The 19,056-nt window shown below is 49.8% G+C and overlaps 1 protein-coding gene across 3 annotated transcripts in view; it reads left to right on the top strand.

The window, feature by feature from the left end:
• PRKCB (protein kinase C beta) overlaps positions 1 to 19,056 on the top strand; it is a 306,697-nt gene that overhangs the window by 136,365 nt on the left and 151,276 nt on the right. For all 3 annotated transcript variants that reach the window (XM_079121179.1, XM_079121181.1, XM_079121180.1), the window contains 2 exons: positions 16,830 to 16,941; positions 18,426 to 18,554. In XM_079121179.1, the coding sequence (XP_078977305.1) occupies positions 16,830 to 16,941; positions 18,426 to 18,554 (241 nt within the window). The remainder of the gene's footprint in view (positions 1 to 16,829; positions 16,942 to 18,425; positions 18,555 to 19,056) is intronic.

Genomic DNA, 19,056 nt, shown 5'->3' on the forward strand with positions numbered 1-19,056 from the left:
TCTCCTGGTGTCCTGTGGGATCTGCCAGTGGGTCCTGCAGCCGCTTGCTTCTCCTTCCGCATTCTTGAAGCTGCTGTTACTAGGGACGGTACAGAGCCCTGCCAGGACTCACCTTGACTTCGTGCCTTCGGTCAAGTCCTTTCCCAATCAGACCTTCCCATTCACCTGGGTTTTTAAGTTGGAAGTGGGGTGAGAAGCAGGCTAGGTGTCCTTCCCTCTACCCCAGATCATGGTTTCTATATAGTTCTATAGTTCAAGAGTTTCTGGCATTTGTTTGGCACCTTTCCCTGATTCCTGAACTGAAATAGATTTTCTCCTATTTTTAAACAATACCTTCTGGAACTTTTTGTGGCAGTGTGGGGTCAAGGGCAGAGAGAAATGTATACAGGTTCAGGGTTGTGGTGTTGCATGTTAACTAAGAGCATGGACTTCGGGGCTGGGGAGGTAGCTCAGTTGGTAGAGTGCTTGCCTAGCCCTGGGTTCTAATCCCCAGCACCGCAAAAAAAAAAAAAAAAAAAAAAAAAAAAAAAAGAAAGCATGGACTTCGAAGCTAGCCACATCTTGACACTGCTACCTACTAGCTGTGTGCTTTGGATACATCACTAAACCTCTCTGGTCCTCTGTTTCTTCACTTTACAAGATGAGGCTTATAATATCTCAACTTTTTAGAAATATTGTGAGTATTAAATAAGTTAATGTATGCAAAAAGCTTAGTGTCTGGCATGTCATATGAATAGCTGCTTGACTCAGATCTACTTCCGCCTTTAGGTTCTCTTGGTCCTCCATCTCAGACTTTCCTTGTGAAACTCGGCCTTTGATCCTTTTCTCCCCTTAACTGTAAACCTCCCCAATCCCGCTGAGCAGTGGCCCATTCCGACTTTCCTTCACACTCATATTCCCCCTGTTGCCAAGTCCGCCTCCTAAATCATGATTTTAGCTGACACTTACATAGCACCTATCATATGGCAGGTGCTCTTCTAAGCAATTTACATATAGAGCTTGCATATTCCTTATCCAAAATACTTTGGGACCAGGAATGTTTCAGATTTCTGATTTTTTGGGGAGACATTTGCATATACATAATGAGATATCCTGGGGATGAAACCCAAGTCGAAACAACAAAACTCATTTATCTTATACACATAGACCAAAAGGTGATTTTATACGACGTTTGTAGCGTGCCTGAGTTTTGGCCGTGACCCATTGCCTGAGGTCAGGTGTGTTTTCCACGTGTGTTGTCGCTTCAAAAGTTTTGGATTTCTGAGCATTTGGGGTTTTTCAACTTAGGGATGCTCAACTGTACTGACTTATGTAATTGTCACGTTATGAGAGAGATACTCTCTTTTCGGCCCCCTTTTAGAGGAGGAAACTGAGGCTCAGAGAAGTTATCAGAACTGCCAGCACACACAATTGATAACAGAGCCTGATTTTAATTATTTTCCGCCTTCTACTGCTTTCAGTGTTGATCTGTTCTTCTTTATCTAGGACTTTGAGCTGTAGTGTTAGGTCATTTATTTGTTGACTTTTTATTCTTTTATTGAATGCACTCCATGCAATGAATTTTCCTCTTAGTACTGCTTTCATAGTGTCCCAGAGACTTTGATATGTTGTATCTTTGTTCCCATTTACCTCTAAGAATTTTTTTTATCTCCTCCCTGATGTCTTCTGCTATCCAGATATTGCATCATTCAATAGCATATTATTTAATCTCCAGGTGTTGGAGTAGTTTCTATTTTTTATTTAATCATTGATTTCTAATTTTATTCCATTATGATAGGATAAAAATCATGGCATTTGTAGGTAAATGGATGGAGTCCGAGAATATCATGCTAAGTGAGATAAGTCAATCCCAAAAACCCAAGGCTGGATGTTTTCTCTGATGAGTGGATGATGATACATAACGGGGTGGGAGGGGGTAAGGGAAGAATGGGGGAAGGATGGATTGTGTGCAGGGAGAAGAGAGATGGAGAGGGGGGCGGGGAAGGAAAGATAAAGGACTGAGACAGACGTCATTACCCTACGCACATGTGTGATCACACAGACGGTGTGACTCTACTAGGTGTACAACCAGAGAAATGAAAAGCTGTACTCCATTTGTGTACAATGACTCAGATAGAGCACTAATTTCCAGAATATATAAAGAACTCAAAAAACTCTACACCAAGAGTACAAATAACCCAATCAACAAATGGGCTAAGGAAATGAACAGACACTTCACAGAAGAAGATCTACAAGCTATCAACAGATATATGAAAAAATGTTCACCATCTTTAGTAATAAGAGAAATGCAAATCAAAACTACCCTAAGATTCCATCTCACCCCAATTAGAATGGCGATTATCAAGAATACAAGCAACTATCAGTGTTGGAGAGGATGTGGGGAAAAATGTGCACACATACATTGCTGGTGGTGTTGCAAATTAGTGCAGCCACTCTAGAAAGCAGTGTGGAGATTCCTTAGAAAACTTGGAAGAATAAAATTATGGCATTTGCAGGCAAATGGATGAAATTAGAGAATATCATGCTAAGTGAGATAAGCTGATCTCAAAAAACGAATGGAAGAATGATCTCGCTGATAAGCGGATGATGACACATAATGGGGGGCGGGAGGGGGGCAAGAATGGAGGAAGGAGGGACTGTATAGAGGGAAAAGAGGGGTGGGAGGGGTGGGGGGAAGGAAAAAATAACAATGAATCAAACACCATTACCCTATGTAAATGTATGATTACACAAATGGTACGCCTTTACTTCATGTACAGAGAAACAAGTTGTACCCCATTTGTTTACAATAAAAAAATGAAATAATAAAAATAATGATACAGGAAAAAAAAAAAAAAAAGCAGAGCCTGGCTTTGCACTTGGTCTGGCTCTACCTTAGCCCCTGTGACACGCCGGCGGCCCCCTTCTGCCCAAGCGGAGGACCCGTCCCCACTGGCTCCGCCGGCCCTTCCTGGACCCGCCCACTCTTGCCCCGCCTCCCTGCTTCCTCCATTTCAAAGCCTGTCATTTCCACATCTTTCCAGGAAGATGTCATCATGTCATCTCTTGCTGAAGATGTGTCCATGACTTCCCGTTGTCCTTGGGACGAGGCCAAGGCCCTTTGACGTGGCTGGTAGGTAGGGCGACCACACACCCATCCCCTTACCTGTGACTCCACTTGGCCATTCTGTTCCATTGGCATCCCGATGGGTTTCTGCGCCGGCTGTTGAAAAGCTTGGAAAGCTGCGTGAGGTGGTCGTCCCGCTGGTGAGACCCCATGTGCTCTGGCCTCGTGAGTCCGTCTCGCCTCCGCGTGGCCCCTCCTGCTGCCCTCGGAGCGCCTCCTTTCCGTGTCTGGACCTTTGCACGCGCTGTTCCCTGTGCTGAGATCTGCTCTTCCTTTCCTCCTACGAGTTCAGGGAGTCTCCATCCTGGTTGCGTGTTAGAATCACCCGCAGAGCTTTTAACCAAGTCCTCGTGCCCAGCCCACGACTGAGTCACAGCGCACCCAGGGTTGAGAGCCCGGGTGAGGCATGCTGATCCTCGAGGCCACGGCTCAAGCTGGACTTCCTCTGGGGATCCTCCCTGGCCTCCCTGGCACTTGGTATGCGGGGCCCCAGATACTCCTCCTTGCTGTCACACATCGGATGGGTGGCTTTGTGTGTACAGTCAGCCCTCGGAATCTGCAGGTCTCGCATCGCTGGATTCAGCTGACCATGGATTGAAAATCTTTGGGGAGAAAATAGTTGCATCTATATTGAGCAGGTACCGGCTTTCCGCCTTGTTATTTCTTAACCAGTACAGGGTAACAGCTATCGACCGCAGGATGTGCCTATGGCGTATGCAGACACTCCACCTTTTTCTATAAGGGACTTGAGTTTCCAAAGAATTGGTTTCTGGAACCAATTCCCTGTGAGTACCAAGGCACAGCTACACTCACAGGGTGACAAAGAGCTCAGATTCTGTTCCCAAATCCCTTAGCGTGTGACCTTGGACAACTTACTTGACTTCTCTGTGCCTCAGTTTTCTCCCCCCTGAAATGGGGATAATAAACTTATTTCTTATGGTCGCTGAGGATCAGACGAGTTAATGCAAGTCAAGCCTTTGAACCGTGCCTGGCGTGTGGTGAGAGCTACCTGTTCCAAGAACAGGAAGACTATCAGCCCCACCTGCAGGTGGGGTGTGGGATGGGCGTCCGCGGTTTGATCCGTCCGTACCTGGCCCAAGCCTGGGCCCTTGGTCGCTGGGTCGGTTGAACAAAGTGGAGCCCTGGGCGGGTCGAGGGCTTGCAAAGGAAGGTGTGTGGGCGAGCAGAGGGCCGGCCTTCTCAGCGAGGCTCGACCTCGTGGCTGGGATCCCGAGGATCAGAGCTGCCAGAGTCTCTGCCACCGGACGTCCTTCGCAGTGACGGGAGGCGCCTGTCATTCACAAACTCACCCGCCCTTCCCCCCAAGTCCCTCCTGCCCTTCTGGAACACAGACTTGGGTGTGCCCAGCGCCTCTGTGGCCTGGGGTGCCGTGGGGACACTGCGCTCTCACGCTGCACCTAGAGACTGCGCTGACCGCGTCCCCCAGTGGGGTGGAGAAGCCTCGGGTCTCAGGCTTGCGTTTGGGCGACCCCCACCCAGCAGGGAGAGAGGGCTGCTCAGCCGCATGCTCAGGGGAGGTTTCGGGAGCGAGAGGATGGGGGGCGTGCTCTGTGGTGACGGAGGATGCGTTATAACATGAGGATGTGACCTGCGGCAGTGTGGCGGTTCCCCGTTACCCTCTCTTGTACTCCCAGCACCCAGCGCACAGCGCAGCCACAGGAAGAGGGGGCGCATTCTCTGAACAGCCAGGACCACGGGGGCGGTCAGAGCTTGAGGGCCCCTTGGGGGATACCCAGAGCAACCCCTTTGTCTTCTGAAGGGGGAACTGAGATCAGACCAGGGAAGTGACTTGCCCCAGGTCACAGATGCCATTTTTATTTTAAGCTAAGATGTATCAGTTGTTCATCCCAGTTACTAAGCACAATATAATCATGGTTCATGAGTTTTTGAATTTTCTGTTAGAAAGCAGGAGCATGTCCTTATTCTAGTCAGCAAACACATAATGTACCTGGCACTGTGCTGAGCCCTTTACAGACATTAACACATTAAGTCCTCATAATCCTATGAGGGTTCAGTGCTACTATTATTATTATTATTATTATTATTATTATTTGCATTTTAAAGGTGAGGACACTGGAGAAGAGAGGTTAAGGAACCTGTCCAGGGTCACACAGCTGGGAATTCACTGGGTTGGGGGTCAGTCCCAGACAATCTGGCCTTGCAGGGCAATCTACTCTATGCCATTGTGTCTTTCCACGTGACAGCTCTTTCTGCCCATTTTGCAGATGACAAAGGCTCCTATAGGGTAAGCCCTTTGCTCCAAGTTGCCCTACTAGGAAGTAAGAGAGCTGAGAGTGAATTTTCATTCTCTAGCTTTAGAACTGGCTCAGGATCCCTACAGGAAACCCCCTCTCATGGGGACTGGGGTCTCTGGTTGAGGGATCCAGGCTGGACACAGGGCACAGGCGCTGAGGCAGAGCCTGAAGCCAGGCAGGTGGCAGAGAGCTGGGTCATCTGTGGCCCGGGGGCTGAAGCAGAGCCGCGTGCTGGGCTCATCCTGCAGATCCCAACTCACACCCCCTGCCGCAGGGCGGGCCTGCACCTGTCTGACCAGAGGAAGCCCAGCTATGGCTCTCTGCAGCCTGGCGAGTGGATGCAGCTTGGTTACCCTGGTTGGAGCTGGGACCAGGCAGGGCTTACAAACTGAAGCACATGCAGGGGCCAGGCAGTAACCATGGGGGTTTGCAGGTTGCTCATCCCTTATCCAAAAGGCTTGGGGCCAGAAGTGTCTGGGATTTCAGTCTTTTCTTTTCTTATGGCTGAATATTTGCATGTACATAATGAGATGCGTTGGGGCTGGGACCCACGTCTAAATATAAAACTCGTTTATGCTTCCTATACACCTTATACACATGGCCGAAGGTAATTTAATGTTAGTTTTTAGTGTGTTGACCCAGACTGGCCCCACGGGGTCAGAGTGTGGAATTTCCCACTTGTGCTATCATGTTGGGGCTCAAAGAGTTTCAGACTTCGATGCATTTTCGGTTTTGCATTTGGGGACTGGAGATGCTCTGTGTGGATGTGCCTCATGTGACGGGCACGGCCATGGGGAGACTGGCCCAGGGCCACCGGCTCATCCCGGATCTTAAACAATGTGCTGAGGATGCAACATTCCTCACCGTGCTCACCGTGGCTGGGAGCCGCCCCCAGGCCTGTGTGGCCATGGTGGGGGTTGGAAGTGCATCTCTGGAAGGGGTTTCCTGTGTGCCCTGGACGGTGGCAGAGCCAGTGAGGAACCACTGACCTGGCTGGTGAATGGAGATCGTTCTTGGAAAATATAGTCCTGGTAGAGACTCGCTTAATGTGAGTGACGGCCCTAGGAGAATAATCAGTCACTCCTCCAGACTATTTTAACGAATATCTGATTATAAAATAAAAGCACAAACAATTCTATAGTTTAACAATCACCTCTTAAAATGACAAGAAAAAAATGTCCTGTTGAAATCACCATAAAAAAAGTCAAAAGGACAGCTAGGACTGTGGTGTGATCCCAGCAACTCAGGAGGCCCAGGCAGGAGGCTGGCAAGCTGGAGGCCCACTTGGGCCATTCAGTGAGGTCCTGTCTCAAAATGAAAAATAAAAAGGGCTGGAGGTGCAGCTCAGTGGTAGAGCACCCCTAGGCTCAGGCCCCAGTACCGAAAAAAAAAAAAAAAAAAAAAAAAAGGAACAAAAGATAAAAATACAGAGGAATAAATAATTGAACTTCAACATAGAAGAGTTTAGGGAGGAAGAAGAAAACTTTTCTGGAAGAACATAAAGGGAGGCTCAAATGGCAAATGAATTTCTTCTCCTCCGCTCCCCACCTTCCCTCTCTCTCTCTCCTGCCAGCCTCGTTTCTATATCAGCCGTACCCCAGGGCCTTAGCTCAGCTGCGCACCCAGCTCTGCTCTGTTCCTTATAGTGTAAGGGGGGGAAAAAACCAAGAAAAATGTAAAAGCAAATTGTAATCCTGGGGGAGGCCTGGTGGGTTTGGTTGCATGTTTTCAGATACTAAAATATTACAAACCTATGATATATTAAAATAGCATGGTATGGAGGCAGGAACAGAGAGATCAGTGGAGCGTAAAAACAACCAAGAATGCCTAAGAACCGAACGCAGGGTACGAGGCGTTTTGGATCAGCGGGGGAAAGAGACATTGCACGCATGTGTTGTTACGACTGGCTAAACATTAAGAAAAGAAGCAACTGTCTTTCCTCAGAGCTGGTGCTGAAATGAATTTCAAGGGCAGTGACGATGTTAGCGTGATAAAAACTTAAACCACCAAAGGACTAGAAGAAAATATCGGGCAGGGCTTTTAAATACGATAGCAGAGAGAGCAGTTCAAGGAAAAGGGGAAACTGTGACTTTATTTAAACATGTGTGTGCACGCACACATGCAAACACAATCACAAGCCTTATGTACTCTAAAAAAGTCATCAACAAAACTCAAAGGTCAACAAAAAACGTGGGAAAACATTTACTGCCTGGATCATCCGTCAGTAGTTCAGATCTCCAGTGAATATAGAGGAAAACTTCTTACAAAGGAACAAACTTCAGTTTTAGGCAGAGGACATGGCAAAGGAAAGAAAATGGTAATAACCACCGAGTTAAATGTTTAGTTTTGCTGGTGACTGTTAGGCAGTTTCCATGCAGAGCATCTTGCTGAACCCCTTCATTAACCCAGGAAGTAGGTGTTATTACCATTATCCCACTTTCCTAAAAGGGTCCAATCATTTGCCCTGGTGTCAAAAACCTACTGACTTCCACAGATAGGAGTGAAGTTTGAACGTGGGTGTTCATTAGCCCTGGATACTGCCCTTGACCGTCTTCTAGAACGCAGGACATTTTTTTCCTTGTCATTTTAAGAGGTGATTGTTAACCTGTAGAAGAATCATCTGTGCTTTTATTTTATAATCAGATATTAGTTAAAATAGTCCGCAGGGGTGACTGATTCTTTTCCTAGGGTTCCCTGGTGGGAAAGGACCGTCACTCATGCTAAGCGAGTCTCTTCCAGGCCAGGCTTCCGGCCTGATTTTTCTAGGAGTGGTCTCCATTCACCATTCAGGATGCTCCCGAAGGAGACACCCTCCAGAAGCTTGTCACTGAAACGATGACTTATTTGCCAGGGGGCGGAGGTCAGCAGGAGGCGGGTGTCTCAAGTGGATCAAGCAAGTCACCCTGGGGTGCATGGCTTCCTTCGTTCTATTCATTCTCTCCTGCAGGAACAAACCGCAAGATCGTCACCAAATTACACTGTCCCCTTTCGGCTGTGGCTTGTCTAATTACAGCTTCTAGGGTGACACAGGTTTCAGTTCACACACCCTCGGTCCACCCTGCCTCAGTGAAGCGTTCCCAGCCCTTCTGTCCCTGGGAACGTCTGGCCTCTTGTGGGTGGCTAGGGGCTTGGCCTGGTGGTCCGGGTGTGTGCCAGCATCGTGGCCCGGGCTTTGAGGTTTCTTTTTTTTTTTGTTTGTTTTTTGGGTACCCAGTACACCCCAACAAATTCTCCTTCCCCTTCTGCTTTGCCCTCCCCTGCCTGCTTAGGCAGACACTTCCACTAGGTTTCCCTGTGTGTGTCCTTCGTTGTCTATGAAGGTGCAACTAATAAAGAATATACGTTCTCACCCCGACTCATATGCTCACACGAAGGAGAGCGATGGGTGTATACTCTTGGATACCTTGGTTTATTTTCATTGTTGTCTGGAAACTTCCAGAATAAATCCTTGCTGGGGATGTAGCTTAGCATAGAGCACCTGCTTAGCAAGTGCAAGACCCTGGGTTCAATCCCCAGTACCAAAAATACATGTGCATATGTGCATGCGTGCGTGTGTGCACATGCACATATTTCCTTGATTTATCCTGATTTGAATATCACTCAATACATGTAAGTATCAAAATATCACCTGGCACCCCCTCAATAGGCACAATTTTTTGTATCAGTTCAAATGATTTTGATCATCTAATTCTTAAATGACCAAAAAGGAAAAAAAAATATGTCCTTGAGATTTTTCCACATTTGCATAGAGAATGTCCTTATTCTTCTTCACACCTGAGCAGCCTCCCGTGGGGTGACAGTTAAGCAACTCCTTTCCAGTGACCTTTGGCTTGTTGGGAACTTTGCTATTGTAAATGAAGAACCGGTGCACGTAGAACTGCATACTGCGTATGCAGCTTTCTATCCAGGAAAAATTCCTGGAAGTAAGAAGATTGGATCAAAAGGGGAAAGCATTTGTAGTTTCTTTCTTTCTTTTTCTTTTCTTTTTTTTTTTTTTTTTTGAAGCATTTGTGATTTTGATAGATAGTGCCAGATTGCCCCTACAGGGTAGCAGCACCTGGCCCACCTGGGGGGAACACGCTCCCCTCTGCCCCCACAGCTTCTCAGCAGGAGCTGTTGGTATGAACACTTTCAAACTTCAAGAGTTGTCTGTTTCATTTTAGGGCATATGAGAGAAAGAAAAGGTGATATCCATGAGTTCACTGTCTTAAAAAGTTTTTTAAAAACAGGTTTATTAATATAAAAACAGCACACTGAGTTAAATGATATCACAGGTGGTATAGCAAAGAGCATTATAGGTGGTTCGTAGATATGCCAGACTTCAAAAGCTCACGACTGAAGTTTGGGAAGTATCACTCTGATTGTTCTTCTTCCTCTTTGGAATAATAAAATCAAGAGCTTGTACTTCCAAGATGCAGGGTGCCCTGTGCAGCACTTTATCATCACACTGGGTGCTCTTATTATCCCCACTTTCTGGACCAGAAACCAGAGACTCAGAGAGGCTGTTGCTTGTCTGGGGTCACACAGCTCATTTCAGAGCCTGTGCTTGTTAATTTTCCTCTGTCCTCAGGATATTTCCAGCTGGGATCTCAGTCAAATCTTGCCCACTGTCCACTGAGGATGGTACTTTCAGGCCTGTGTGTGTTCATGGCCTGTGTGTCTGGGGATGAGTCTGCTCTTCCTCCCTCCTCTGGCTGGCCCTGGTGGGGGTGCACACTTGGCTTTGGTGCTTCAGTTCAGCTTCCTGATGCCTGTGGCTTTGCCCTGCCTCAGCCAGAGTTCAGCCCACCTGTGAACAAGTCCTCGCAGCCCATTCGGACCGAGAAGGTTATTTTGGGTTTGGACTTAGAGGTTTAAAGATATTTTCCCCCTTTTTGATTGGTCTTTGATCTGCGCTCCCTTCCTCCTCAGCTCTCTGTGTCTGGGTTCAGGTGATGGGCTAAGGATGCTGAGCTGGATCTGGGGGTCCTTTCGTGCTGGGCCTTTGTCACTGTGAAGACTCTGGTGTGGCGGTGGGGGTGGGGAACCAGGGTGGCCTGTCACTAGCCAGCTGCATATGTGTGGCAATGAAGGGTGTCCTCACCCCTGTCAAGTTGGAGACCTCTGGAAGACCAAAGAGCAGCCAGGTAGCAGGTGACACTCAGGGGTTCCCACTCAGCCAGCTGCATCGTGGGAGTCTGGCAAATCTGGGCTCCAATCTTGGCTCTTGCACTTCCTTGTTTTGCTACTTTGGACAAGTTACCTCACAAGGCCCAGGATGCTCACCTCAAATACCAGGATAGAAATGGCTCCTCCAATTCTGAGCATTATGTGGACTTACTGACCTGGTCGGACACTTAGCACGGTGTCTAAGAGACAGAGAATAGGTGCTCCATGCATGTTAGTAGTCAAAGCCACAACTGTTGATTATTCTTTGCTGGTATTCAGCAGTCTCTTGAGTCAGGGTCAGAAGTGAAACTTGGAAATCCAAGTCTGTCTGGACCCAAGTGACAACATGAACTAGTAACAAGAGGGATCACGTGAGGACCTTGTGGAAGCCTGATTCCTTGGGGTGCTAGAGATGATCCGGGACACTGGACATCAAGGGGCCATGCTAGTGCGGGGTTGCGGTAGTTCCTGCTCTATTTCTGAAAGCACTTTTCGCTCAGCCAAATGAGCTCATTTGGGAGTTTAGGGGATATGTTCACCTGTGATTGTCCCAGCCAGAAGTCTGTAGGGAGGAGACGGCAAGTCCAGAGGCTTATGAAGTGTAGGTGGGAAAGCAGAAGAGTGAAGGCAATAGGGAATGGTGGGGACTGTGGACAACTGGACAGCTCATCTCTCATCGAAAGGAAGGAACTACCTCTCCATCCACAGAACTGTGTGTCAGGTATCGTCGCAACTTGTGATTTCTCAAAGGGAGCCAGAAATTTTCATTTTTTTTTTTATCTGACATTTCATGACTTTTAAAGATTTTTAAGGAACACCATATGAACCAACTGTGGCTTGTTGCAGGCTTGCTGTCTCCTGTGGGCTCCCAATTGCGACCTTTTGGCAAAAAGAAGGATCCAGGCCAAGGATGGAACACGCTGACGGAGGGGTCCATCAGTGTGGCCTGGGATCATTTGGGAGCTCAGACTGTAAAATAAGGTGGCGGAGGGATTCAGACCCCAGGAAGAGTGATTCCGTAGCGGTACGTGGCTGCCAGCTTCATCCTAGGACTGGTCCATGGCCACAGCCTCAGAGGCTGGGAGGGAACACAGGTTTGATTAGAGGCAGGGCTGACACTGAGCTTGGTCACAACACCACTACCACGCCAGTTGTAAAAATACTGAAGCAACGTTAAGCCAATTGACAAATATCCACCGGCCCTCTGAACGTTCCACTCCTCCCTTCTCCTCCCTTCTGCTCCTCCATGTCCGCCTCCACCAGCTCCCTCCCACCTTGCCTTAGTTGTTGGACCAGCAACTAAGGAGTTACCTCGTAGCACACCTCGGTCCTGCTGGTTGGTCCAGTTAGTCCCTCAGCCTTGCTGATTGGTCCTGTTAGTCCGTTCTGATTGGTCAGTGGGCGGAGCCTGGGACAAGGCCAATGTAGTTATCTTGCTTGACTCTCCGCCCTGGTTGCAGCAGCGTGCTACCTTGGATAGAGGACACAGGAAGGCAGATGGGAGAGGAAGACAGGAGGCCAGGCCTCTGAGGGGCTGGAACCGGGCGCTCCAACTCTGGGCTCATGTGACTTTTGTCCTTGCCTCTCTCTGCTCCTTAGAGCCCACTCTAACAACCAGACACCCCAGCCTGGAGCTGCCTATCTCCTGGCCTCTACCTGCACCACGGCTGCTCAGCAGACTTGACCCTTGAGTCGAGTCTCCACTTCTGCTCCAGCCAGCTACATCCAGGGGGTGTGGACTTCTTAAAGAGCAAACCTAGATGCTGGGACCCTCCCATGTCAGACCTGGGCAGATGCCCTGCAGATTCTCCTTGAGGATCCCGTGGAGTCATGCCAGGGTGTGGCTGTGAGGCTTTATCCCATGCCGTTCCAGGTGGCAGGAGGCGGGCACAATGGATCAGGGCAAGACCTGGGTGGTCTGAGGGAACGGGGCCACAGATGGGTGGCCTTGGTACTTACAGGTGTGAGCCCTAGTGAAATCTGAGATTGGGGACCAAGGTCAGAGGAACCTCACGCAGCCTCTTAATAAACCATAAAGAAGTCAACTTTTACACAAACTGCCTAAGTGACTTTCCTGTCTCTCTGATCTGTCTTGCCTAGGACTAAGTCATTTTTCTATAACAGCACAGGCCGGGCCCAGAAACTCCCAGAGATAACCGGTGATGACCATGGCTTTACAGCTGCCACACATCTCGCTGACCTCTTAATACATACCAGCTGCCCCGAGAAATACTGTACTTGCCCAGACTGGGAAGCTGGGAGCAGCCACTTCATCCCTTGGTCTCTGGCTTTTCTCATCTGTAAAATGGGTGTATTACCAGTGCGTAGCTCATAGCGACGTGATGGGGATTGGATGATTAATGCCCAATAAATCCCCCGAAACAGCTCCTGGTGTAAATGCTCAGTACACATTACTCTCAATCATTAAATATCGACTGAGTGCCTTCTATATGTCAAATATAATAATGCCCTGGGGATATCACAGTTAGCAAAACTGCCTAGTATGAGAGATGTAATCGAACTTGTGAATACCATCCAGCGATTTAAGTGCAGCAGTGCAGAAGATATGGTAGGGCAGGACATTTCTCTCCCTCTCCCTCCTCCTCTCTCTCTCTCATTTATTTCTGTGATAAGAATGTAAGTCCCAGGACAGTGGTGTCTGTCTCCTTCCTTCTCAAATGCATCTCCAATACCAGGGAAGAACTTGGCCCTCCGTTAACTGGGTGAGTGATATGAAGTGCTGTTTAGCTGCCCGTGGGAGATGAAGTGTTAATGGCGTGAAGGTGGAGAGAGGGGGGAAGGGAGAGTAATGTGGTCATCACCACCTCTCTGCAGGGGGCCAGCCAGGCAACCTTGAGAAGTTACTCCCCAGCCTGGGTCCCTTTCGTGATTGTTAAAATGGGAACAAATAACACCTTCTGCCTGGCGTGTCCGAGGACTGGAGTGAGCTCGAGACACCCAGCACACGCATGCAGTGCTCAGTAAACAAGTTTTCTTTCCCCTCCCTATTCTATATGGCACTTGATAGGTCCTATCACGGAAGGGACATGTGGAGATGGAGAAGGTTCTAGATAGTATTCACTCAGATGCTTGAGTGCTTCTCCCTGAGATCTCCCAAAGACATGCTTACTTGCAGAAAAGTACAAAATCCACAGAGGCAACGTACGGGGAGTGGGATTTTTCCCCTAAATCTTAAAGGTGAGCTTCTGAAGCCCTCGGGGCTGCTTTCTTGTGCACAAGGTAGGTGTAGAGAGAGTCAAACCTTAACTGAGAGCAAGCCTTGACTTTAAAGTGTCAGAAAACCCAGAGGGGACCTCAGGAACCAAGAGGAGAGAGAGAACGTCTCCCAGAGAGCTGGCTCAGGCCACTCATGCCACCTGTCTCAGGGCCCGACCAAGGGACCTGGACCTGGCAGCCTCCTGAGAGAGGTAAGGGATATAGGAGAGGAAGAAAAAGATGGCGGGCGTGCCTGTGCAAACTCCACCCTCTGGGACTGGGCCAATCAGTGTCTTAGAATCTAACCAATCAGATAAGCTCTCTTCCTCCTTAGACGTTGAGTGGCGTCCTGCAAGAAGACCAGGGCTCCCCCTACAGGCCAATACCTGTAGTGCACAGGGGTTCTCCTTGGGTGGGCGTGAAGCCCGCCTCGCAACTTTGCGGTGAATGATCAAGGGGCACGATGGGAAGTGTTCTGTGGCACAGGGCAGGTGACTCTTTCTAGGAACCTGATGGTCTCTGTCCACGGATGGAGACAAGGCTGCTTGAACTCCCATTTCAGAGCCGTTAGATTGTGTTTGGCAGTTTCCAAGCTCTGCTGTTGTTACTAAGGCAGCACCGAAGTCCCTGAGCAGAGCAGATGGCTGCTGGGGTCCTTCTGCGTACCCTGAGCCCTGCAGGGTGCTTCTGGCCACAGCAGAGCGAGCCAGCCTCTCCAACCTGGCCGTCCAGAGCTCTGCAAGCTCCAACACTTCATGTTTCCAACCTCAGAGGTTTGCAGCATCCTGCAAGAAAGGGCAACTCTTCAGGAAAGTGCAGGGGTGACAAAAGCCTGCGGCGACTGGGGGTTTCCAGTGAGGCCTCTTGAGACACGCTTTTCATGCATCAGGATTCATTTTATTTTTAACAACCGTAAAATTCACCGCAGTTAATGGACCATTCTAATCTCTCATAGAAGTTCCCCGATGCCACCCCTTTCTGCTTAATTTCCTTTCTGCTCCTGACCCTTTTGGATCACTGATCTGCTTTCTGTCCCCATAGTTTTCCCTTTCCCAGGATGTCCTGTGAATGGACTCCCGTGCTTGATGTCTTCTCTAGCACGGTGCTTTTGAGGTTTGTGTTGCATGGGTCCATAAGGCGTCTCTTCTTATTGCCGAGAGGCGTTGCTTTGGGTGGATGTGCCTCGCTTTATGTTTCTGCTTTGGAGGTGTTATGAGCAAAGTGACTCTAAGTCTTCAAACACAGGTTTTGGATCCACTCGTGTTTTCATTTCACCTGGGTCTAGATTACCAGGTTGTGTGCAGCAAAGGGTATGTTTAACTTTATAAGAAACTGCCACACTGTATTCCAAAGTGCTTCTGCCATGTGCCCCTCTTCCCTCCCCTGTGAAAATCCCAGTGTGTTTTCTCCTTGCTGGTACTGGATATCTCGACCTTGACAGTTTTAATTTTCTAAAATTTTGGTAATTTTAGTAGGTATATGGACTATTTTAAAAATTTTAAAATAGCCGTTTCCTTCAGAGGACTGCTCATCACTTCAATAGTGCATAAAATAGTGTCTAATTATTGCACCTGTTTATCTGCTTCCCCGTTCACTTTCTGTCTCTGTTACTGGCCTATAAATTTCAAGAACGCTCCTGCACCTGCAGGGGTACCTGTGCATCAGTTGAGCAAATGGAGGAAGAGAAAACAAAGACCAGGGTGTCAGATCAGCTCAGGGGTGCAACCTGTTCGTCCTCTTAACTTGGGTCCTGCACTGTTTCACAAGGAAAGCAACTTTTGCACTGCGTTGGGAGAGAGACAAAGGAGTTTTGTAGTTAGAGCAGGGCGAGAAGTAGAAGGTTCCTGGAAGGAGTAAGGAGGCACAGAGCCCGAGGGTGATGAGGATGTGGCATGTGTAGGGGTGAATGAGTTCGGTGTGCTGAGAACTTAGGGTGCTTGCCAGCACATCCTTGGGTAATAGTAGTAATAGTGCCAGAGCTTAGACTCTTGCTATGTGCCAGGAGGATCTAAGATCTCTCCATGAGCTAATCCATTTATTCTTCCCAACAGTCTGGCACTGTAATGATAGTCTTACCACTATCATTATCTCCATTTCACAGACAAGGAAACAGAAGCAGGAAAAAAAAAAAAAAAAAAGGTTAAATAACTTGCCCAAAGGCACGTGGCTGAAAAGAAGTCAGGCAGTTTATACTCCAAAGCTTGTACCTTTAACCACTGCACTGCCCTGCCAGGTTGGGAAGGATGTACTCAACAGTTAGGGAAACGTGTAAGATGCTGTAATAAATGGGCCCCCAGACATAGTGACTTAAAAAAGACAGAAGCTAGGTGTTCTCTCAGGTGTCAGCCCAAAGGGACAAAGTCGAAGGCTTTGTCTTTTCCATGTGATTGAGTTCCAGGTGGTCACTTTTCAGTTCTCAGGAAGGAGGAGAGGGGTCAGGGAAGCTCATGCACACTCCTTTTAAGGGAATGATCCAGAAGCACATACATCCCAGTATCCAGAACCCAGCCACATAGCCTCACCAAGCTGCAAGGGAGGCTGGGAAATGTGCTCTCTAATTCACTGGCCATGACCTCTGCTAAATCTTCAGGGTTCCATTATTAAAGGGAAGGATGGATATCGGTGGGGACCTCACAATCTCTGCCGCAGCTTGCAGACTATTTGTTGAACTTTGAACTTTGTTCTGGAGATGATGAGGAACCAGCCAATGAGCTGTAAGCGGGGGAGGTAGGATTTCATGCCTAGACTTGAGTTTCAGATCACTCCAGAACTTGTCTGGAGAATAAAGGGAAGCGGGAAATAGGAAATTAATTGTTACTCTTGTCACTTTGCTGCCTCTGAAGTCCTTGCTACAGGTAGGAGCCAGTCAGTGGGGTTCTCTGGTGGCTCTGTTGGAGGATTTGCAGGCTGAGCCTGGGCGGAGCGTGGGCTGATCAGCTCTTGTTCACTCATGCCATGGCCCTTCTTCCCCGGGCTCCAGCTCAGGTCCCAGCAGGTGAGTTCTCCAGTGTCACTCCCCACAGTGCAGATCTTGGCTTCCCACACTGACACCAGCCCCTTCTGGTTGTCTCTCTTGACCTTAGGATCCCCGGAGCAAGCACAAGTTTAAGATCCACACCTACTCCAGTCCCACCTTCTGCGACCACTGTGGGTCCCTGCTCTACGGGCTCATCCACCAGGGGATGAAGTGTGACAGTAAGTACCTGCTCCCGGGCAGCCTGCAAAGCAGCAGGAGGCGCTGCTTCTTCCTGGTTTCGGGTCCAAGTCTGCAGCATGTTCTCCCAACCCTGGCGGGGGCTGGCGCACCAGCTATTCACTGCCACGGGGTGGATTTTGCTCATGGCTCCTCACGGCAGACCTTTGGTCTGGCTGGGCTCAGCTGATGTGCCTGGGCATCTGGGCTGTGTTAGTGGGTTGGCGGGTCATCTGGGCCTGCATGACCTCCTCCGGGTTTCCATAGGGATGGCTGGGTATCCTCTGGGTGACAGGGACTACTGGGCCGCCTGTCCCTGTGGTCCCTAGGCTGGCCTGGCCTGCTCACCTGGAAGCCCAGGGTTCCCAGGGAGACCAAGCCCATTTGGCGAGAACACTCACTTGGAGTCTTTGCTGGTGTCTGTTTGCCCAGTTCTGCTGGTCCTGGCACAGAGGGGGAGGGGACTATCCATGACAAGGACAGGGTGGCACGGACCCCAGGGGGGCCGTTCCTGCAGCTGGAGGCGGATTCCTGGCACACCTTCCCAGCGCACAGGACTTAGGGGAAATCCCCCCTCGCCGAAGGCCACGTGGAAGGGGCCTTCGTGGCTCATTTGATGCGTGGGATGGTGAAGGGCCAGGTTTGGTCGATGGGCACATTTCGTTCCTCTTTCTCTGGGTCTACTTACTGGGTCTACTTGCTGTGGTCTGCCCAGACCCCCTCTTCAGATCCCTGCCCGCCCCCAGCTGCTGTGGGCTCCCAGCAGTGCCGTCCCCTGGGGAATCACCCAGGTGGCGCCCTCCTGGGCGGCAGTGATCACAGTGACCTTTCGCGGCCAAAGTCTGGGTGACATGAAGGCCCGGCCCTCTGCCCTCGTTGGGGCGACTCTGCAGGGTTCCGGGCCCCGCTTCCCGTCAGCCTCGGTGGCTTCCCGAGGCAGGCCAGCCCCTCCCCTGCCAAGACTCCTGGGAGCCACGCTCCCCATTTCATTCATTTCCCAGCAGATCCCGCTTCCTAGCTGTCTGCCTTTTGGCATCGGGAGATGTCACACCCAAGGAGGGATTCCTGCCGATCTTGAAAGATGGGGCACCTTGGTGGGCGTGGGTGGGCGTCCCTGCAGGCTGCTTGTGAGTGAGGGCTGTTGCCGTCTCTGCTTGGTCATGTCCAGGTCTTCCTGCAGCGGGGGTCTGGGGGGCATTCCAGGTGGACACTCTGGCCTCAGAGCCGCTGGCTGTGTGGAGGGCGCCTGCTTCAGGCTGCACGGTTGGCCTGACGTTGGGTTTCCTTCCTCCATCAGGGACTGGGGGAGAGCTGGAGCGGCCTTTGGTTGTGACCTTGGCAGGGAGAGCTGGTCTCCGCCAGGCTCCTAGTTCTCGGGGCCTCCAAGGAAGAGGAGCAGGAAGGCCCTGCTGGCCCCGAGGGTGGGGGACATGTCCGGACCCCAGCCTGGGCCAGCCTGAGCCGTGCCTCCTCTCTGCCTTTGCAGCCTGCATGATGAATGTCCACAAGCGCTGCGTGATGAACGTCCCCAGCCTCTGTGGCACCGACCACACAGAGCGCCGCGGCCGCATCTACATCCAGGCCCACATCGACAGGGAGGTCCTCATCGTTGTTGGTAGGTGGCTCTGGGCCCTCTTCACCAGCTCCCCTGGGTCCTGGCTCAGCTCGATCCAGGTGTTTGAGGAGGGAGGATGGTGGGTGGTCGGGTGGTCACGGGGCGGGAGGGTGCGCTCCTGGACGCTGGGCATCCTTAGACCCTGCACACTCGAAGGCATGTTCTAAGCACCTCTGGGGCCTGCAGCTCAGAGTGGGACCACCTGATTTTCTTTTAAAAAAATTTTTAATCGCCATATAATAACTGCATATTCGTGAAGTGCAGTGTAATATTTTGACACACCGGCACAACGTGTAATGATCAAATCAAAGCAATTAGTACATCCATTGCCTAAGATTTTCTTTGGGTTGGGTACATTCAGGGGGCTTGTTGCTTTCGCAGGGTTCTCCGCTCCCTTTCTTCCCTTTTTCCCATTCTTTCTCTCAGTATCTTCTGGAGTGTTTGATTCTAGTTCCTTCATTCAGGCAGCAGAGAAGGATGCTTGGTTCTTCCCCAAGCATTT

The sequence above is a fragment of the Sciurus vulgaris genome (genome assembly GCF_902686455.1).
Source record: "Sciurus vulgaris genome assembly, chromosome: 18".
NCBI classification, from domain to species: domain Eukaryota; kingdom Metazoa; phylum Chordata; class Mammalia; order Rodentia; family Sciuridae; genus Sciurus; species Sciurus vulgaris.